The sequence below is a fragment of the Thamnophis elegans genome, chromosome 5 (genome assembly GCF_009769535.1).
Source record: "Thamnophis elegans isolate rThaEle1 chromosome 5, rThaEle1.pri, whole genome shotgun sequence".
NCBI lineage: Eukaryota > Metazoa > Chordata > Lepidosauria > Squamata > Colubridae > Thamnophis > Thamnophis elegans.
In genome coordinates, this window is record NC_045545.1 from 98,100,230 (window position 1) to 98,122,843 (window position 22,614).

Consider the following 22,614-nt stretch of genomic DNA (forward strand, 5'->3'; position numbering starts at 1 on the left):
CCTTGCTTTGCTGCCAAAATCTCTGCTGATCTTGGTGATCGCCAGATCTTTCCCAAAATCCTGGAGATCCACTTTGGGACACAGGTAAATGTAAAATGCCACGGTAAATTTTCTACGAGTGAATTACAATACCAGTTTGTTAGCAAAGGGTTTTGAAACTTCACTCTCACCTTTATTAATTTATTATTATTATTATTCTTTCTGGTATCTAGTTTATACTCAATATAATATATCGATGACAGGTTAATAATTTGCGAATAAATTTACTAATTTAAAAATTGCGGCGGGGGGGCTGTTTCGCAAGGGGTGGGGACTAATATTGAGCCATGCAATAATCAATATTCAACAAGGTAATATAACATGTACATATGTTTTAATTCAATTCAATGTATACTGACTGTTTTTATTTGTCCTGAACCCTGTAATAAACTGAATTGAATCGAATGTATCTATGTTTTGGCTTTCTTTTTCTCTTTAATGCACTTTTAAAATGTTTTATTGCATTTTTTTCTTCTTTGGTTTAAAAAAAAAAAAAATTGTTGGAGTTTTGCATTTTAAGTTTTTTCGACTAAAATAAAAATAGTACATCTTGGGAAACCCAATTCACTATTTCCAGAGGGCTTTGAGTTGAAAATCCTTCCAATGGGAATTTGGGAATCTTTCAACGGCCTGTTGGTTGCGATAAGTGATCGGAACAGGAGAAAAATATGCCAGCTTTGCCTGGCACTGCCAACGCTTCCCGGTTCCTCATCTCCAGCTCTGCCTGGTCCTTTCTTTTTCCTCTTAGGGATGATGACGGGCGAGATCCTGCTTGCCTGGTCCTGCTTTTCCTTCCCCATCGTGGGAATCTCCTCGAATCTTCCCCCAAAAAACTTTGGAAAGTTTCATTTAAGACAGTTGGGCAAACAGGAAAACGTCTCCTTCACTCGTATCAGAAAAGAATCCATCTGTTTGACCCCGCGGCTGGTGTTCTTGGGGACCGGGACCGGCCAAGCCCACTCTGGGCTGGGGGGCTCCAGCTTTCGGCCAGGTAGCAGAAGACCTTGGAGAGCTTCTTGCTCGTTGGAAAGGGCTCCTCGGGACGGAAGCTGAAGTTTCGAGCGGATCTGCCAAGGACAGACAAGGCAACGGGTGAGAGATGGGGGAAATCCAGGGTGGAACTGGGACTTTCTGATTTTCGTTTTATAGGGTGCCAATTCCAGCTCTAGCTTTAAACTGCCTTTCCCAGCAAATTTCTAAAGGCAGAAAATGGGGCAGGCTTTTTGAGATTAGAGTTTAGAGGTTGGAGGAAGTGGACTTCAACTCCAAGAATTCCCCAGCCAGAGGTTAGAGATTAGAGATTAGAGGTGCATTTAAACTCCCAGAATTCCCTAGCCGGCAGCTAGGGCATTCTGGGAATTGAAGTCTATATGTCTTACAGTGGCCATGTTTGAAAAGCAGTGCTAGAGATCAATCTTTTTTTAATAATAATAATAATAATAATAATAACAACAACAACAAAAAAGCCGCACTGCTTGGATCTGCACGCATATTAAGAAATACGTTACGACGTCCTAGGCCCCTGGGTGGGGCCCGACTAGTAACCAATGCCAAATCCGGCGAAACAACTGGCCGCTGTGATACAATTGTACAACAACAACAACAACAACACAAGTGAAGCAAACAGTTGAAGAAGAAAAACATGCACTGGCTGATTATTTAAAAGAAAGTCAAGAACATCTATTAATCGAAGTAAAGAACAAAAATCTACTGAAGGCCCAACAGACAAAACAAGAATACAGAAAAGATGTGATAAAATCAAGAATGGAGAGTTGGAAAAGAAAAAAAAGAAAAGGGGAATAAAACGAACAATAAAAAGGAAAACACAACTCATCATTCACAACCCCACCTGACCCTTCCATCCATCCATACACCCCATCTACCCCCTCCAACTTTCCTTTCCCCTCAAACCTTCCTTCTCCCCTTACTCCCCAGACACCCTCCTTACATCCCCTTACTCCTTACATTCCCCTTACTCCTTCCTTACTCCTCCCTCTCCTTCCTCTTACCTCCCTCCTTGGTGTATGCCTTTATTCGAGTGTTGTTTGATCTGATAAAAGTAAAGTGAACCAAGGAAAATAATAATAATAATAATAAAAAAAAAGAACCACCCGTATATAAATACATTCTTGTTCTTATTAAAACTATATTAACACCCCCCCCCCCCCCCCCCACAATCCCCATCCCTAATCCTCCCGACTTCCCAGGGCCCACACCTGGCACTACCTTCTGTCTAAATATCTTGTATACATATGGATAAAAATAAAAGTAATATGTCAAAAAAAAAAAAAAAAAAAAAGAAAAGCAGAGAAGAAAGAAAAAAAAAAGGAAAAAAAGAAAAGAGAAAAGAAAGAAAAAAAAAAAAAAGAAAAAAAAGAACCACTCTTTGCGTTGATCTCAGCCCCCCCCCATCTTTATCTATGCTTAAATAGTATAATCATTCTATCTATATTTTATTCTCGTCTCTTACTTCTTTGCTATTTACCCCGACCTTCTGTAGGCTCTCCCGTTCCCTTCCTAAACCTTATGATCCCTTCCAATACGATTTAAGCAACGTGGTTCATGCCATATATTCAAATATAACTTTACAGACAAGTAATCAAACTTTCACTTCTAGTAAAATTTAAACAACGTAAGTGATCTTTCTTTACCCCTTTTTTCAAACAGTAATTCAAAATAATCTAACCAGATTTCCCCTTCTTAGTAAAGTTAAGCAGCGTAGATCAGATATTACTTTACACAGGAATCAATTTCTATCTTAAGATAATTCCCAACCGACTTCCCCTTCTAATAGAATTTAAATAACTTAGTTCATTCCACATGTATTTTACCCTCATCCCCCACTTGTCTGATATTTACCACTATCAAATTTATACTACCATTGTTTAAAATATAACTCAGAGCGATTTGTAGCATAAATCATTCCACATATTCCAATAATACTTTCAGCAAGAATCAGTTAACCTTCTATTTTAAGGTAGTCGCTTCTAACAAAGTTTAAACAACATAAATCATTCCGCATTCTTTTTACAGTTATCTTAAAATAATCCCAAGCGGCTTCTTATTCTAATAAGCTTTAAACAACATAAATTTTGCCTCTTCCCTTGCTTGTCTGGTATTTACCTCAAATAACGTAGTTCATTCCACATGCATTTACCCTCATCTCTTGCTTGTCTAATTACCCCTATCAAATTTATACTAGCGTTTATTTGAAATGTACTCAAAAACTATTCCAACCAACTTTCCCTTCAATAAAAGTTAAATAGCATGGATCATATTCAAATAATACTTTCAGCAGGAGTCAGTTAACCTTCTATTTTAAATAGTCCCATCTAACAAAGTTTAAACAACATAAATCATTCCGCATTCTTTTAACCACTATCAAATTTATTGCTAACCGTTACTTTAGAATCTAGCTCAAAGTAGTTTCACCCAGCTTTCCCTTCTGATAAAAATTAGTCCACTTTTTCTACCGGAGAGAGGTCTCAAACCCCCATTCAGTCCTCAACTTTAGGAAGTCTTTTGAAGTATCTAAATTCTCGATCTGCGTTCTTCTGCTTCTCCGAGGGAGGAGGGGCTACCCCCTCCATCTTGCAGCCGCATGGCCAGGCCGTTTGCTTTCTCCTTCCGCTTGTCTCTCCTCTCTTCCAAGCGCATCAGGAAGTCCCACCTTCAGAATCCTACAATAGAAATCTTGAGCCTCCGAAACAGAATTAAGACGAAATCTTTGATTCTCAAATGTAACCGTGATGCCGGCAGGGGCCTCCCATCTGTATCGAATCTGTTGACTCCTAAGCTCTTTAGTTAAAAAGGTGTAGTCCCTTCTTGCTTTCAACATCTGGGAAGGTATATTTTTGAAGACAATCACGTCCTGGTCATCAACTCGGAGACTGTTATTATGAAACTTTGCACAATCGCGTTTCCTAGATTCTTTGGTAGAGAAATGTATAATTATATCCCTCGGGAGCTGTCGCTGTTCCGCTGTCAATGAGTTCTGGCGATAGATTTTCCGAATCTGCCAATCAAGTTAAGTCCCGGGCTTCCCAGCGCATGGCTGAAGGCTTCAGCAAAGGTCTGTTTCAAATTCTCTTGCTCCTTTCACGGAATCCTCTGCTCTTATTGAAAATGCCTTCCTATCAAAATTTAGCATCATAAGCTGTTCTTCGTTATTTCTAATTTTTTCTTGTAAAATTTGAATATTGGTAGTCAATCAAAATTAGCCTTCTCCAGACTTTCCAATTTGTTCTCTATTTCAGCAGAGTAATCCGACAGGGCAGACACGGCTGCAAACGTATTCGCCTTCATTTGATTAACTTTAGATTTTAGATCATCAGAAAGTTGCAATACAATTCCTTAAGTTCTTGCTTAAAGGCATCAAATTTTAAAGATATATTCCTGTGTTAAAACTTCTCCAGTAGAGGGCGTAGGAGACAAAGGCTGTGTTTCCAAAAAGATTCTTTTAAATCTTTAGACACATTTGTAGCAAGACGCTTCTTTGATCTGGGTGCCATAATAAATAAACAAGTAAGCAGCGCTTCGCTTCCCCTCTATTTCCAAAGAAAAAGAGTTTATTTTGTTAAGGAGCGGTCTGCAGGAAGATAAGCCCGGCTAAGTACATCCAGTAAATCATCCACGGAGAGAAATCGCCATTTTGAAGTCTATTTAACAAAGAAGTCTTTAAGACGAATGGTGCTGGTATTTAAGATAGTAATAAAAGCATAAATCTCACAGGGGTGGTACCCTCCCGTATCAAATCTAGCTTGAAAAAAACTTTGTTTTTTCTTTCTTATAGTAAATACCCTGTATATAAATGATTGCAAATGGAATGTGAAAATTGAATAAAATATTTTATACACAAGAATGGAGAGTTGGCAGAACAAAGCACTGCATGGCCAATTTCTGGAAAAAATAAAAGATAAAGTGGACAGTGAACAAACTTGGTTATGGTTAACAACAGGTACATTAAAGAAAGAAACAGAGTCACTAATCCTGGCTGCGCAAGAACAAGCTATCCGCACAAATGCCATTAAAGCCAAAATCGAAATATCCTCTGATGATGCCAAATGCAGACTTTGCAAAGAAGCTGATGAAACTGTTGATCACATACTCAGCTGCTGTAAAAAAATCGCGCAGACTGATTATAAATTGCGGCACAATTTCAGTAGCACAAATGATCCATTGGAATTTGTGCAAAAAATTATAATATTAAAACAGCAACAAACTGGTGGGAACATCAGCCTGAAAAGGTCACCGAAAATCAGATGGTCAAGATCTTGTGGGATTTCCGTATACAAACCGACAAAATACTGGCGCATAATACAACCAGACATCACACTGGTTGAGAAAAATAAGGGTCACAATCATAGACATCGCAATACCAGGTGATAGCAGGGTCGCTGAGAAGGAACATGAAAAAATCGCAAGATACCAGGACTTAAAAATCGAAATTCAACGACTATGGCACAAACCAGCAGTGGTAATCCAGTGGTAATTCGGCACACTGGGTGCTATTCCAAAAGCACTGGAATTAGACTTAAAACAGTTAAAAATTGACAAAATCACCATCAGTCAAATGCAAAAAGCCGCACTGCTTGGATCTGCACGCATATTACGAAAATACGTGACTGACTGTCCTAGGCCCCTGGGTGGGGCCCGACTAGTAACCAATGCCAAATCCGGCGAAACAACTGGCCGCTGTGATACAATTGTATAATAATAATGATGATGATGATGATAATGATGATGATGATGATGATCAATAATAATTGATGATTATAATGATAATGATAATTAATGATAATCCATCATTATCATCATCATTATCCAGGATACAGGAAGTGAGGAATCTACCGATCTGGCAGATGAGTTCCTTAGCCGCATTGCTTCTAAAGAGGGAAGTTCCCTTCGCCGATCCGGTGCCCTCTGCATGGGTGGGCCTAAGCTCTCCCAGCAGGGCAGGGGTTCAATCCCCAGGAACAGGAAGGGGGTCTTCTCTGTGCTTGACCCCAAAGCATGGGTGGCTTTAGTCGGGCTGCCTAATTTAGGGGTAGAACTTGACTTACGGCCACAATGGAGCCAAAACGTCTGTCGCTAAGCAGGCAGTGGTTAAGCGAGTTTTGCTCCGTTTTATGAGCTTATTTCACCGCCGTTGTTAAGTGAGTCACTGCAGTTGTTAAGTTAGTAACAGGACTGTTCAGGGAACCCGGCTTCCCCACTGACTCTGCTCGTCGCAAAAAGGGGATCACGTGAGCCCGGGAATCTGCGCCCGTCATAAATGCAAGACAGTTGCCACGTGTCTGAATGTGGATCACGCGACCACGGGGATGCTGCAGCGGTCGTAAGTGTGAAAAACGGTCACAAATCACTTTTTGTAACTTTGAACGGTCACTAAAAGAACGGTTGTAAGTTGAGGACTTCCTGCATTGAAAGACCACACAGGTAAACTAATTGTAAACCCAAAATTGAGACACTTGGCAACTGACTCGTATTTATGACGGTCACAGAGTCCTGGGGTCCTGTGTGATCCCCTTTTTTCACCCTGCGGACAGTCAAGGTCATTGGGGAAGCCAGATTCACTTAACAACCGTGTTAGTCACTTATCAACTGCCGTGATTCACTTAAAGACGGTGGCAAGAAAAGTCGTAACTCGGAGCAAAACTCACTTAACAAACGTCTCACTGAGGAAGAGAAAGTTTGGCCTCAGTTGTGGTGGTTAAGTCAAGGTCTACCTATAGTGGTACTCACACTTACGACCGTTGTAGCATCCCCACGGTCACATGATTAAAATTCAGGTGCATGGCAAACTGACTCGTATTTATGACGGTCGCAGTGTCCCGGGGTTGGGCGATCCCCTTTTGTGACCTTCTGACCAGCAAAGTCAATGGGGGAAGCCGGATTCACTTAACAACTGTACGATTCACTTAACAACCTTCGCAAAAAAAAATGATAAAAGTGAGTTGATTCACTTTAGGACTGCGTGGCTTAGCGACGGACGACCCAGGGACAGCTGTCATACGTTGAGGACTAGCTGCACCATTATGAGGCCACAGATGCACCATCTTATTCCTTACCTTCTGCACTGACCGGCTACGCCCGAACTCCTCCAGCTGCCGACGGAAACCCAGGTTGGGGTTCGCCACCGGACGGACGGCCTTGACCGCTTCGAGGGCCTCCAGCCAGCCCAGCTGCGTCACCGCCATGAGGTAGGCCAAGACGATGGTGGTGCTGCGGGAGATGCCAGCTAGGCTGGAAGGTGAGTTGAAGGACAGGATTAGAACCCAGAACTGTCCTGCCCTCGGCCATCCACTCTCTGCCAGCTTCCCTGCAGAGACCTGAGTGACAGGGAACCCCAAAAGTCTCCGGTTGTTCCCACTTTGTCTCAGTAGACTTTGGCTTGGTGTAACGTGTGAACACGGTCATGTTGGCTTGTAAATCACGGCTTATGGGTTAGTAGAATGCACGAACCCAACCAGGCGGGTTACGGTTAAATATTATACAATTAAGCAGTGGAACAGCTTGCCACGGGAAATCATGGGCACTCCATCGCAGGAGGTTTTTAAGAAGAGACTAGGCAGCCACTTATCTGAAATGGAATAGGTTCTCCTGCTTGAGCAGGGGGCTGGACTAGATGACCTCCAGGGTCCCTTCCAACTCTTGTTATTCTGTCATTCTGTAAGGGTCTCCTGCTTGAGAAGGGGGTTGGACTAGAAGACCTCCAAGGCCCCTTCCAACTCTGTTATTCTGTAATTCCGTAAGGGTCTCCTGCTTGAGCAGGGGGCTGGACTAGAAGACCTCCAAGGTCCCTTCCAACTCTGTTTTCTGTAATTCTGTAAGGGTTTCCTGCTTGAGCAGAGGGCTGGACTAGAAGACCTCTGAGGTCCCTTCCAACTCTGTTATTCTGTAATTCTGTAAGGGTCTCCTGCTTGAGCAGAGGGCTGGACTAGAAGACCTCTGAGTTCCCTTCCAACTCTGTTATTCTGTAATTCTGTAAGAGCCTCCTGCTTGAGCAGAGGGCTGGACTAGAAGACCTCCGAGGTCCCTTCCAACTCTTGTTATTCTGTCATTCTGTAAGGGTCTCCTGCTTGAGCAGATGGCTGGACTAGAAGACCTCTGAGGTCCCTTCCAACTATTCTATTCTATTCTATTCTATTCTATTCTATTCTATTCTATTCTATTCTATTTGCATTCCTTGTCTATTCCTCTCCTATCTCCTCTTTCAACAGTTTTTCTGGTCCTTTTCTGGCTCTTTATTGTCTTTCAAGGTTGCCCGTCCATTTTTTAACATTTCCAGCCATACCTCAAACTCCCCACTCTTCATAAACCCCTCTTGTGGGTCCCAGGCACATTCTGCACCCCAGGCCCACAAACCTCTCCCCTCTGCCCCCCGCCTCCCCCATTTTCCTACCTACCAATGAACGAGGCAGCTTCCTCCTTGCAGACGACAGGAATGGATGAAACGGATGCATTTCTTAAAATGCTTCTTGCTGGACGGGGGAGACAATTGGGAGGAAGCAAACCGCCATATTTGAAAAGGTTTGTGACGCTTTAAAAGAAAACTCTTTACAGCTAGTCCTCAACGTGCAACAATTCACTTCAGCAGCACTGAAAAAAGTGATGGTTGCAGTGTCCCGAGGTCATGTGATCATCTGGAGCCCTTTAAACATGGGCGGACTTCGACTCCCAGAATCCCCCAGCCAGCCAAGCTGGCTGGGGGAATTCTGGGAGTCGAAGTCCGCCCATGTTTAAAGGGCTCCAGAACTGAAATTGAAATCCACATATCTTGGAAGTTGAGAGTTCAAGTCCTCATGTTTTAAAGCCAGCCATAGCTGGCTGGGGGATTCTGGGAGTTGTAGTCCAATGCCTCTTAAAATGGCTGAGGTTGAGAGCATTGGAGCAACGCAAAGAACCAGAGTCTCCGATCTGCTCTACCTCCCTCTGACCTGCATTATGACGGAATCAACCTGGATTGTGTTTTAGGAGTGGCGCGGTGGCCTAGGGGTGGCGCTCTCGCCTCACAATCAGGAGGCCGTGAGTTCCATCCCAGGTAGAGGCAGCTATTTTTCTCTCTCTGGGCACAATGTGAATATATATCTGCTGAACAGAACTCCGCATTGGCGACAAGAAAGGCATCCGGCCATTAAAACACTTGCTCCATTCAGATGCTCAGACTCCACCCCACAAGGGATTATGGGGTAATTAAAGAAGATGCTGAATCTAGATTACGTTTTAATGGACCCCGCTATCTGTTCCTCGTTAAAAAGAACACAACATGTCTGAATCTATATATATAAAAACGGCTGTTTGTGTGTGTGTGTCTGTGTGTGTGTGTGTGTGTGTGTTCCAGCATAACTCTGGAACGCCTCGAGCAATTTCAACCAAACTTGGTACACAGATGACTTCCTCTCTGGAAACAAATACTGTGGGGGGGGGGGGGAAGACATCCCTAACACCCCTCTGGGTGTATGTGCTGTTAAGATACAGCCTGTTGTGCCTTAAAATGGCTTCTACCGTACAGCCTTAAAATGTGGCTCCTACTCTACAGCGCTGTGGAGTTGCCATGGTAACGGCTTCACGGTACTCCACGGGGGGACTCCCTCTGGTAAGTGGGGGAAATCCAACGTTAGAAATTGCGGCGACATTCAGGGAAGGAGGGTTGGAGTAAATAAATACCCCGGCAGCGCCGGGTTATCAGGTAGTAAATAAATAAATACTTACATGTTGGCCTCAGGTGTGTCCGGCAGGACGATCCGAAGATAAGTGATTCCCTAGAAGAGAACATCAATAGCGTTGAGGAACATCTCCAGAACCTGAAGTCGACTTCTGAAGTCCTGTAGATCTTCTCACTTTGATATCTCAATATTACCTTGTCACCTCTAGCTAGCATTAGTGCGGGAATAGGGAGCTGGGGATGATGGGAAGCATGATCCCATCAGAGAAATGGGGATCCCATCATGGGGACTGAAGATAATACTAATCCCTTTCTCGGTTCTCCACAGCTTGCAACTGTGGTAGTCCTTGACAGCAGATTCAGACAGTGAAGAGGTTGGGGAGGAACATGGGTCAGTCCTGGAGTCTGGGGAAGGAGGGCTCTGCGTTGGAGGCAGAGAGGGGGCCAGGGCCATCTGACAGTTATCAGCTGCCTTCGGAGTCGGACATCAGTGAGTCAGAAGAACAGCTGGAGCCTGTTCCCAGTGTGCGCATGCGCAGAGTTGCCAGGTGAAGGGAACAGCTAAAGAACAGGGGTCGACTTGGGAGTAAGGCCATAGGTGGACGGTGAATGGCCCCTCCCAGAGGGAATAAAAAGAGGAGCGAAAGGGGAGTGGGCTTTTGCAGGAAACAATTCGTTCGTTCGTTTGCCAATTACCTCCAATAAACCGATTAGATCCCACAGATTAGGCCTCCTCCAAATTCCATCTACTGGCCAATGCCGACTGGCGACCACCCGGAGGAGGGCCTTCTCTGTGGCTGCTCCGGCCCTTTGGAACGAGCTCCCCGTGGAGATTCGGACCCTCACCACCCTCCAGGCCTTCTGCAAAGCCCTTAAAACCTGGCTGTTCCGACAGGCCTGGGGCTAATGAGTCTTTTGTCCCCCTCCTCGAATGGTATGGTTGTTGAGTGTTTTAAATTGTGGTATTGTTTTGTTAGTGTTCTTTTTTCTTATTTGTAACCCCCCCCCCGTGACTTGGTTGTGAGCTGCCCTGAGTCCCCTCCGGGGAATACGGCGGCATAGAAATATAATAAACTCAACTGTTTCAGGAGTGTGAAGATCTGTCCGTGAATCTCAGAGACTCTGTGCCCAGAGTCTTTCCTTGCAGAGCACGTCATTTGGGAAATATTGACATGGCAGCTTTCCAAGCTAGATAAGTTCTGTAGTCATAAATACACCTTTGAAAGACTGTTTGCCAGGCCTTGGCTGAAGGCGGATGAGAGGAATTCACATTCCTTTAATAAAAGGGGTTTGGTGGGGACTCTGCCTCGTGCTTTTTGGGGAAGCCTCGGTCAGAATATTTATGACAGCCACAGAATCTCCTCTGGTGACCTTTCAACCAGCAAAGTCACCAGGGAAGCTTGTTGTTGTTAAGATTCACTTAACAACTGTGTGACTGGCTTAACAACGGCAGTGGTTCCCTTAACAGCCGTGGCAAGAAGGGTCGTAAAACGGGGCAAAACTCACTTGTCTTGTTTAGCAAGGGGAATTTGGGGGGGTGTGTGTTCAGTGGTGGTTGTAAGTTGGAGTGGTATGGTGGCCTAGAGGCAGAGTTCTCGCCTCACGACCAAGAGGCTGAGAGTTCAATCCTAGGTAGAGGCAGGTATTTCTCTCTCTCTGGGCACAATGAGAATATTGTTCTGACCGAGGTGTCCCCCAAAAATATGAAGCAGATTCCTGGTCCCCACAAAAGCCCTTTTATTAAAGGAATGTGAATTCCTCTCGTTCCCTTTCAGCCAAGGCCTGGCAAACAATCAAAGGAGTATTTATGACCACAGACCTTATCTAGCTTGGAAAGCTGCCATGTCAATACTTCCCAAATGAGGTGCTGTGCAAGGAAAGGCTGGGCACAGAGTCTCTGAGATTCACGGACAGATCTTCACACTCCTGAAGTGAACGAACGAACCCATTGTTTCCCGCAAAAGTCCACTCCCCTTTCGCTCTTCTTTTATTTCTTCTGGGAGGGGCCATTCACCGTCCACCTGTGGCCTTACTCTCAAGTCGACCCCTGTCCTTTAGCTGCTCCCTTCGACTGGCAGCTCTGCGCATGCGCCCACTGGGAACAGGCTCCCGCCGTTCCTCTGCCCCACTGATGTCTGACTCCGAAGGCAGCTGAGAACTGCCAGACGGCCTCGGCCCCCTCTCTGCATCCGACGCAGAGCCCTCATCCGAGCCTTCCCCAGACTCCAGGACTGGCCCATCTTCCTCCCCAACCTCCTGAACTGTCTGAACTCAGCTCTGTTGGCCACTGGCGGGCCACAACAACTATATCTGCTAAACAAAACTCCGCACTGGTGACAGGAAGGGCATCCAGCCATTAAAACACTCTGCTATCTCCCGTCAGTTAACCAGACTCCACCCTGCAAAGGATTAGGGGGTCGTTAAAATATGGATGATGATTTGTGGTTGCAAGTTAAGCACTTAATGCAATAGACACACGCCTCACAGCTTCCATGGACCTGATTTCCACGGACCAACAACATCCATTCTGCTGCTTCCAGCTTGATGCCGTATCTCGGGTTGTCGCGTTAGACAGCCCCCCCCACGCCCGCCCCCATGTTGACCCCGTACCGGAATGAAGGGCTGTGGGGACTCGTGAATGGAGACGATGTGGGTGATGTCATTCTTGCTCAGCTGATCGAGATCTTTGGCGTCTAGGAGGGAAGAAGGAGGAACACAGAGCGATTGTTAGAGGCCTCCTTCCTTCCCCATTCTACGCAGATGCTCTCAGCGCACATCCAGCTGGAACGCCGACACACCAGCGCACCCAGCGTCCCACGTGCGCGGAGGCCTGGCAGCTGTGCCACATGCTCCACCCACTGGGACATCCTGAAGCAGACATAAGAATAGCCGGGCCATAAGAAGGGCATGGCATGGCATGGCATGGAACAGCATAGAAAGAATAGAATAGAAAATAGCATAGAAAAGAAAAGAATAGAATAGACTAGAATAGAATAGAATAGAATAGAAATTGAAATAAATAGAATAGAAGAGGAAATTGAAATAATAAAAATAGAATAGAATAGAAATGGAAATAAATAGAATAGAATAGGAAGTTGAAATAAATAGAGTAGAATAGAACAGAACAGGAATGAAATAAACAGAATAGAGTAGAAATTGAAATAATTAGAATAGAAATTGAAATAAACAGAATAGAAAATGAAATAATAAAAATAGAATAGAATAGAAATTGAGATAAATAGAATAGAATAGAAATTGAAATAATAGGAATAGAAATTGAAATAAATAGAACAGAAAATGAAATAATAAAAATAGAATAGAATAGAAATTGAGATAAATAGAATGGAATAGAAAATCGAGATAAATAGAATAGAATAGAAATTGAAATAATAGAAATAGCGTAGAATAGAACAGGAATGAAATAAACAGAATAGAGTAGAAATTGAAATAATTAGAATAGAAATTGAAATAAATAGAATAGAAAATGAAATAATAAAAATAGAATAGAATAGAAATTGAGATAAATAGAATAGAATAGAAATTGAAATAATAGGAATAGTGTAGAATAGAACAGGAATGAAATAAATAGAATAGAGTAGAAATTGAAATAATTGGAATAGAAATTGAAATAAATAGAACAGAAATGAAATAATAAAAATAGAATAGAATAGAAATTGAGATAAATAGAATAGAATAGAAAATCAAGATGAATAGAATAGAATAGAAATTGAAATAATAGGAATAGCGTAGAATAGAACAGGAATGAAATAAATAGAATAGAGTAGAAATTGAAATAATTAGAATAGAAATTGAAATAAATAGAATAGAAAATGAAATAATAAAAATAGAATAGAATAGAAATTGAGATAAATAGAATAGAATAGAAAATTGAAATAAGTAGAATAGAATAGAAATCGAGATTAATAGAATAGAATAGAAATTGAAATAATAGGAATAGAATAGAAATTGAAATAATAGGAATAGAATGAAATAAATAGAATAGAAATTGAAATAATTAGAATAGAACAGAATAGAAATTGAAATAATTGGAATAGAATATAATAGAAATTGAATTAGAATAGAATAGATCAGAAATTGAAATAATTGGATAGAATAGAAACTGAAATAATAAGAATAGAGTAGAATAGAAGCTGAAATAATTAGAATAGAATAGAACCGAATAGAATTTGGAATAACTAGAACAAAACAGAATAGAACAGAAAGAGAATAGAGCTGGAAGGGACCTTGGAGGTCTTCTAGTCTCCCGCAGGAGAACCTGTACCATTTCTGGCGAGTGACTCTCCAGTCTTTTCTTAAATAAGCCCAAGGCTCCTTTGCCAAATCCTAATTCCGCGCCCCGTGCATCATTTGAGATCCACAAATCCGTCGATTCACATCTGCCAGATCAAACCTGTGGTTTATTTATTCCAGCTGTGGAGTCATTTTCCTTTCTGCTTTGCAGCTCAGCCTCTGGGAACTCTTTTCCTGCAAAAATATTTACAGGCAGCCCTCGACTTACAACCTTTCACTTACTGACTGTTAAAAATTACAACGGCAGTGAAAAATAAGTGACCTAGAACAGTTTTTTCACGCCTACGACCGTTGCAGTTTCCCCGTGGTCACGTGATCAAAATTCAGACACTTAGCAACCGACTCATATTTATGACGGTTGCAATGTCCTGGCGTGTGGTCCTCGAGTTACAACCACACCTGAGTCCCAAATTTCCATTTGCTGAGCAAGGCAGTTAAGTGAGTTTTGCCCCGTTTTGCGACCTTTCTTGCCACCATTGTTAAGTGAATCGCTGCAGTCCTTAAGGTTGTTAAGTGAATCTGACTTCTCCATCTCCTTCTGCGTTCTTCAGTCGATGGAGAAGTCAGATTCACTTAACAACCTTTAGAACTGCAGAGATTCATTTAACAGCTGTGGCAAAAAAGGTCGTAAAACGGGACTTAACTGCATTGCTTAGCAATGGAAATTTGGGACTCAGGTGTGGTTGTAACTCGAGGACCATTTCTAGACATGGTCACGCGGCTGAATCTGGGTTTCCCTCTTGATTTTGGACGTCAGAAGGTCACAAAATAGGATCATGGGGCACAGAAAACCATCCTGAGTACTTGCCAGTTTCCCAACATCTGAATTTTGATGACAAGATCACGGGGACACTACGCCGTGGGTAAGTGGGAGAAACAGTCGTAAGCAGAGGTGAGTTACTTCCGGTTCAGCTGAACCGGTAGTGGTGATTCGGCCTGGGTCACAGAACCAGCATTGACTCAGGCTGGCCACGCCCCTGAACCAGTTCCCCGGTCTCTTCTGCCACTGGCGGCATGTTTCTGCACATGCGCAGAACAAATTACAATCAATTATGCCAGGGGTGGCTTCCGGCTGCCACTACTGCCGGTTCACTCATGCGTGCGTTTGATGAGCATTGCACGCGCATGCACAACACAACAAAAATGGCAGAAACAAGGTGGCGGCGCCTATGGAGCCGCTGAGAGAACTGGTTTCGGGGGCATGGCCAGCCTGGGTCACTGCTGGTTCCAGGGACCTGGGCTGCCAGGTTACTACCGGTTTGTCCGAACCGGTCTGAACTGGTAGGAACCCACCTCTGAATTGCACATGCGTGAACAACACACAAAGCGAACCAGTACAGGAACCCACCCTTGGTCGCAAGTCACTTTTGTCAGCGGCGTTGTAACTTTGGACGGTCCCCAGCTGAGCCGTTGAAAGTTGAGGACGACCTGTGTGTATTTCCCTGGGTTTTCAAAGCAGTGTCTGTGTGTGTGTTTGTGTATGATGTTCTTTAAGCGTTCTTAGAAGTCCAGCTGGTCTCCAGCTCCTTTTTCAGGCACGGCTGAACAGCTGGCATGACTCACTGGGGTATCATTGCCCCCCACCCTCCCCATGCACCCGCCCACCCAAAATGCACCCTGTGGCTGTTCTTTCCGGAGCACATGCTGAGGTCAGCAGGATTGCAAACAAGGGCTGCACGCAGCAGCTACTCCTGCGTAGACTGCGGGGAAGGCTCCGGGGTGGGGGTTGTTCTTCCTGTCCCCCCCCTCCTCCATGACTTGCCTCCTCCCCCCACCCCACCCCCCATTTTAATCCTGGCCAAAGCTCCAGTCATTTCTTTCATTGATTGGACTTTAAAATAAACATCCGGCCTTAATTTTGTGTCTAAATCACTCAAGGCAGAGAACTACGTCATACTCCTGGCCTCCCCTATTTTTCCCACAACCACAACCCTGTGAGGTGGGCTGAGCTGAAAGAGAGAGTGGGGGAGGGCGGGGGAGAGGGAGAGAAAGAGAGAGGGGGGAGGGAGGGGGAGAATGAGGGGGGAGGGAGGGAGGGAGGGAGGGAGGGAGGGAGAGAGAGAGAGAGACCGACTGACCTGTGGCTAAAGTGGAACTAGAACTCACTGTCTCGTAGTGATTTGTTCAGCTGGCTTCTTTTTCTTTCTTTCTTTCTTTCTTTCTTTCTTTCTCATTCTTTTTCTTTCTATCTCACTTTCTCCTTCCTCCTCTTTTGTTCTTTTTCTTTCTCTCCCTCTCTCTCTCCTTACTTATCTTTTTTCTCTCTCTTTCTTTCTCTCTTTCTCCTCTTTCTCTCTCTCTCTCCCCATCCTTTCTTTCTTCTTCCCTCTCTTTTTCTTTCTTTCTTTCTTTCTTTCTTTCTTTCTTCCTTCTTTCTCTCTCCCCCTCCCTCTCTCTTTCTTTTTCTTTCTTTCTTTCTCTCTATCCTTCTCTTTCTCTCTCTCCCTCCCTCTTTCTTTCTTTCTCATTCTTTTTCTTTCTTCTTCACTTTCTCCTTCCTTCTCTCTTTATTCTTTCTTTCTCTCTCTCTCCTTACTTCTCTTTTTCTCTCTCCCTCCCTCTCTCTTTTTCTTCCTTTTTCCTTCTCTTTCCTTCTCTCTTTCTCTCCTTCTTTCCCTTTCTATCTCTCCCTCCCTCCCATCTTTTGTTTTTTCTTCCTTCTCTTTTTCTTTCTTTCTCTTTCTCTCTTCCTTTTTCTTCTTTCTCTCTCTCTCCCTCTCTCTTTCTTTCTCTCCTTCCTTCTCTTTTTCTCTCTCTCTCTCTTTCTTTCCCATCGTTATTATTTTTACAAATAATTCGAGGCAGCAAATTATATCCAACATCCCCTCCTCCTCCTATTTTCCTCACAACAACAACTCTGGAAAGTGGGTTGCACTGAAAGAAAGAGAGAGAGGGAGGGAGGGAGGGAGGGAGGGAGGGAAGGAGAGAGAGTGGGAGGGAGGGAAGAACTGGCCCAAGTCACCCACCCAGCTTTCCTGCCTAAGGCAGGACTAGAACTCCCCATCTCCTGGTTCCAAGCCTGGCACCTTCACCACTAGACCAAGCCACCTCATGGCAGGGGGAAGCTGCCAGGGGGCGCAGACGGATCTGCCCGCTGGGCATGCCTTAAAATCTTGGCCAAGCTGAGAAAATGCCAACCCCCATGAACCAGCTAGCTTGATTCATTGTCAGGTTGACTTTACTTACCTACGATGTTCCCAAGGAAGAGGCCAGGAAGAATCTGTAAAAGTTTTTTAAAATATATATATATATATATTAGTGTACATATTTTTTATGATCCAAACAACCCTGCAGCCTGGCCTACAAAGCCCCAAATATATAAATATAAATAATATATATATTTAAAGTCACAACCCCTGGTATGCCCAAATATGGGAGGAGGCCTACTGCTTCCTTTCTCTGTCTATTGGCTCGTCACAAGAGACCATCCAGACAGAAACCCAATGTTTTTACTGTTGCCTTTTGTTACATTTGTGTTGTATTTGTGCTGATAAATAAATAAAGGGAGACTAGTATAGGTCTATTTCAAGCTATTTAGCTCTCATCAGCTAGCCATACCCTTACTGGGAGCTCAGCTGATAAGGAGAAGAACCTTGTGGCGTAATGGTTAACACATCTGCCTAAGATGCAATACAGCACAGGTTCTAATCCCAGTAAGGGTATGGCTAGCTGAGAGCTAAATAGCTTGAAGTAGATCTATACTAGTCTCCCTTTATTTATTTATCAGCACAAATACAACATACATACATACATACATACATACATACATACATACATACATACATACTGTACATACATACATATATATTTAGTGTCACAACCCCTGGTATGCCCCAATTATGGGAGGAAGCTAACTGCTTCCATTCTCTGTCCATCGGCTCGTCACAAGAGACCATCCAGACAGAAAGCCCAATATTTTTACTGTTGCCTTTCTTACATTTGTGTTGTATTTGTGCCTTTATTTATTTATCAGCACAAATACAACACACACACACACACACATATATATTAATCTAAACATGTGTATTAATAGTAGAATGATATGGATTGAAGAACTGGAAAAAGCATGAATAGAAATAACCTAGATGTATAAATGATTGTGATTTGTTACTAAAATTATATAAGGAGATATTGAAAAATGGAAGAATGAAGGATGGAACTTTAACTAAGGAAATATGAACAACAAAACAGGCAGAAAACACGTCTTTGAATATTATAGCGATACGAAAGGTGGGGGAGTTAAAAACAGGGATAGAAAATAGTGGTGGGGGGAATAATAATTATATATTAATATGTTAAGATATACAAAAGGACAGAAAGATGGTTCAGAAAGAAAGGGTGATAATAGAAGACATGGACATGAAATTTAATCAGACTATATTTATTTCTACTGAAATGTATGTTACCCAGTTACTACACCATTCATGCGTTGATTTGTATAAAGAATATAAAAAAATAAAAAGTTGATTGAAAAAAAAATGTGCCCCAAACTTGACAACTTTAAAAGTCTTAAGCTCTGCTGGCTGGAGAATTCTGGGAGTTGAAGTCCACAAGTCTTAAAGTTGCCAAGTTTGAAGACCTCTGTAACAAAGGCATCGGACAGGTCACAATTCATCGCTTCACCCAAAACCAACCCAAGTCGGGCATCACGTTAAATCGGAGTATAATTTATTTAGCAATAGGTGGGTGGAAACTAATCAAGGAGAGAAGCAACTTAGAACCAAGGAGAAATTTCCTGACAGTTAAAACAAATAATCAATGGAACAGAAGTTGCCTCCAGAAGTTTTGAGTGCCCCAACACTGGAAGTTTTTTAGAAGATGTTGGACAGCCATTTGTCTGGAACGGTATAAGGTTTCCTGCCTAGGCAGAGGGTTGGACTAGAAGACCTCCAAGGTCCCTTCCAACTCTGCTATTGTATTGTATTGTATTGTATTGCATTGCATTGCATTGCATTGCATTCTATTCTATTCTATTCTTATTTTTTCAGGCCACCTGAAGCCAATATTTATGCTGGCTAAAACCCCAGTTTAGGGGTTTTAATATGTCAACCAAGAACAGGAGAAAAAAATAATTATACATTTCAGGTTGACAGAACCATCAACTGATTTTGTATGCCCAACACAAGCACTCCTCGACTTATGCCCACAATTGAGGCCGCAACTTCCGTTGCTAAGCGAAACATCACTTTAGTAAATTTTGGGCCATTTTACGACCGTTCTCACTACCGTTGTTAAGTGAATCCCTGCAGCTGATAAGTTAGTAACGTGGTTGTTAAGTGAATCTGGCTACCCCCATTGACTTGGCTTGTCAGAAGGTCGCAAAAGGGGATCACGTGACCCCGGGACACGGCAACCGTCGTAAATATGAGTCAGTTGCCAAGTGCCTGAATTTTAACCACGGGGATGCCCCAACGGTTGCAAGTGTGAAAAAAGAATCCTAAGTCCCCTTTTTCAATACGTTTGTAACTTTGGTCACTAAGTGAACAGTCATAAATCAAGGACTACATGTAATTTATTGCTTCAGGCCTAACACGTCACACTTGTGGGTTAAACCCCCCCAGTTTAGGGTTTAACGTCTCACTCAAAGCCTGAATAACAAAGAAGGAGGGGAGGGGGAATAATAAATGTCAAAGTGAGAGATTCAAAGTCATCCAGCTGATTGTTGATGCCTGGAGGCAGGATTAGAACCCTCAACTCCCGATTCCTGGCTCAGAACTTTCCCCCTACACTCCTAAGTGACTCACAAGGGAACACCCCCCCCCCCAATCAAGGTGAGGCAGACCTCACTGTCCTCAGAGAAAGTTGACAATGCGACAACTTCTCCCCAAAAGCCAAAAAAAACGAAGAATCACCCTCCTTACAAAACATCTCAAAATACTCATTGCAATTATCGGATGTTAATTGGGGAAGGGGCGCATTTTAACGCGCTTTCTCCTTCTCCTTTCCCCCCTCTGGCTGTTGTGCACGCACTTCGCGAAGATGTCGTTCAAAAAAGTTAAAAAAGAAATCTGATCTCCTACCTTATTCATGCCGTTGCCCATAATCTTCCAAAGTGACTCTCGGAGGGCAGAGCGAATGTCCTGGGCACGAGACCCCCCAGGCCCCCTCTCTTTATCCAAACGCCCAGCGGTGGCCACTTCCCTGGGTCAAGATTTACACCCTTGGCCCGTCCCCAAAACAGCAGATCTCCCGGTGTGTGTGTGTGCCTGTGTGTGTCTGCGTAACAGCTGCGTATTTTGTGGCACGGAGTGAAAAACCTGCAGAGGCAGATTTTCCTCCTCCTTCTCCTCCTCCTCCCGGAAAGTGGTTCTTTCCTTCGCTCGCTCACTCCTTTGCTCCTATCAAAACGCCTTTTTTTCCAGGGTTGGGGGAAAAACCCCTCCTCCTCCTTGCAAATTGGGGGGGTGGGGTCGCCCTGGCCTGTTTTGCGTGGCTGTTGCGAGGGCGCAACGCGCGGAAGGCTTGCGATGCGCAAAGAGAATGCGTTCTTTTGTCTCGCAAGAGGAGGCAGCTGCGGCTGGCTGGCCTCGTGCCTTGGCACCGGCTGGCAGGGTGGGGTTGGGGGTTGGGGTGGGGGTGGTGGAGGAATAGGACCCCAGGATAGCCCCGTATGAGCAAAGCAAGCCCCCTCCCCAACCCAGTTCTGGAAGGTCACCAGATATTTGGGTGCTTCTGGGGCAGCCGCGGGTGAAACGGGCAGACCCAGAGAGAGAAGTGCCAAGGGGCAGGCAAAGAGTGTGTGTGTGTGTGCGTGTGTGTGTGTCATTCCAAGAAGCGTGGAGGGTGGGGGGGGGGAGGGAAGGGGAGAACCAGGGAATGCAATGTTCCCAAGGCTGATGGAATGTGCCATGCTGGCACTGCCTGTGGGAAGTCATTGAAACCTTGAGGGAGGGAGGGAGGGAGGGAGGGGTCACCTGCCCAAAATAGAGTCTCCAGGATCAAGGCCACCTTGCCCCACTCGTTCAGGGTGGAGGGGGTGTGTGTGCGATTGGAGGGGAACCAGTTCCCATTGCAGCAGAATCTTTGGGGGGATAGGAAGAGGGGCGGACGGAGCAGAGGGTCAGGAATCTGATTTTGAAGGAGAATAGAGCTGGAAGGGACCTTGGAGGTCTTCTAGTCCAGCCCCCTGCTTGAGCAGGAGATCCTATATCAGTGTTTCTCAACCTTGGCAACTTGAAGATGTCTGGACTTCAACTCCCAGAATTCCCCAGCCAGCGAATGCTGGCTGGGGAATTCTGGGAGTTGAAGTCCGGACATCTTCAAGTTGCCAAGGTTGAGAAACACTGTCCGGTTTGAAAGCAATCAACCCATGGAACAGAAGTTGCCTTCAGAAGTTGTGGGAGCTTCATTGCTGGAGGCTTTCAAAGAAGAGACTGGACTGCCATCGGTCAGAAATGGTGTAGGGTCTCCTGCTTGGGTGGCGGGTTGGTCTAGAATCTACGCTGCTCTGCAAAAAGAGACGGGGGGGGGGGGGAGAGAGAGACCACCCAGCTGGCATGCAATAAGGGGGCGGGGTGTGTGACTTCCCTCCACCCACCCCACTAAGCCCCGCCCATAGAAGCCCCGGTTGCCCTGGCGACGAGACGCGCATCGGAGGGAGGACCAGCATGGCCAAGAACAAGGTCGAGGGGCGGGAGGGGCGGGAATCCCCTCCCCGTCGCCTTCTCCAGCCCCTTCTAAAGCCCATCGTCCCCAGCCATACGAGCTTGGGGCGGAATAAGGCCGGCTGGGGACGATGGAGGGTCCTGTCCCTGCCCAGCTGGCCCCGCGGTCGTTGAGCATCATCCGAGAGTGGATGATGGGGCTTGTAATCCAGCCTTCGACCCTCACCCCAGGGGCGCCTGGTTGGGGCCAGACAGGGATGGGCTTTTGAACCTGGCAAGTTGGCATTGCAAAATACGGGATGCTGCCCGGCGATGGCGGCTTGCAAGGTTGAAAAGAATCGTGGCTTATTCGGATCGTGGATTGTTTGAAACTTTTCCGGTCGTTGCAACGGGGTCGAGGCTTAGACTGGATCCTGGTTTGTCAAACGTGGCTGCTTTAAGAGGGGTGGGCTTTAATTCCCAGCATTTCTCAGCCTGTGACCACAAACTGTGCTCCAAATTTCTGCTGCTGAGTGAGACAGTGGTTAATTTTGTCCCGTTTTACGACCTTCCTCGCCACTGAGCGAATCACTGCAGCTTCTGAGTTAGTAACCCGGTTGTTAAGTGAATCTTAACCACCCCATTGGCTTTGCTCGTTGGAAGGTCGCAAAAGGGAATCACACACATGACCTGGGACACGGCGACCGTCGTAAGTATGAGTCCGTGGCCAAAGTGCCTGAATTTTGATCATGTGACCACGGGGATGCTGCAACGGTCGTAAATGTGAAAAACGGTCCTAGGGCACTTCTTTCAGTGCCCTTGTAATTTCCAGCGGTCACTAAATGAACTGTTGTAAGTCGAGGACTACCTATGCCCACACAAGGAGTTGGATAGAAATGTGGCAAAGAGATAAACGTATCAATACCGATGGTCCTCGACTTACGACTACAGTTGAGCCCAAGATTTCTGTCGCTAAGTGAGACAGTGGTTAATTTCCCCCCGTTTTATGACCTT

General features: G+C 44.7%; 1 protein-coding gene across 1 annotated transcript; it reads right to left on the reverse strand.

The window, feature by feature from the left end:
• Positions 1 to 405: 405 nt before the first annotated feature.
• Positions 406 to 20,709, reverse strand: DUSP15 (dual specificity phosphatase 15). Its single transcript, XM_032218457.1, has 7 exons — positions 20,038 to 20,709; positions 17,204 to 17,237; positions 12,317 to 12,399; positions 9,754 to 9,803; positions 8,448 to 8,522; positions 7,110 to 7,284; positions 406 to 1,106 (listed from the first exon to the last, which is right to left on the reverse strand). Exons 1-7 carry the CDS (start codon positions 20,056 to 20,058, stop codon positions 885 to 887), a joined length of 660 nt encoding a protein of 219 aa, XP_032074348.1. The 5' UTR covers positions 20,059 to 20,709; the 3' UTR covers positions 406 to 884.
• Positions 20,710 to 22,614: the final 1,905 nt, after the last annotated feature.

Excerpts from the sequence above, each read along its gene's own strand:
- DUSP15 (XM_032218457.1), bottom strand. The coding sequence starts at position 20,058 with ATGGGCAACGGCATGAATAAG. Across the intron at positions 7,285-8,447 it reads GGAAGCTGCCTCGTTCATTG|CCTAGCTGGCATCTCCCGCA; the intron begins GTAGGTAGGAAA and ends CTCACCTTCCAG. Across the intron at positions 1,107-7,109 it reads GTAGCCGGTCAGTGCAGAAG|ATCCGCTCGAAACTTCAGCT; the intron begins GTAAGGAATAAG and ends TGTCCTTGGCAG.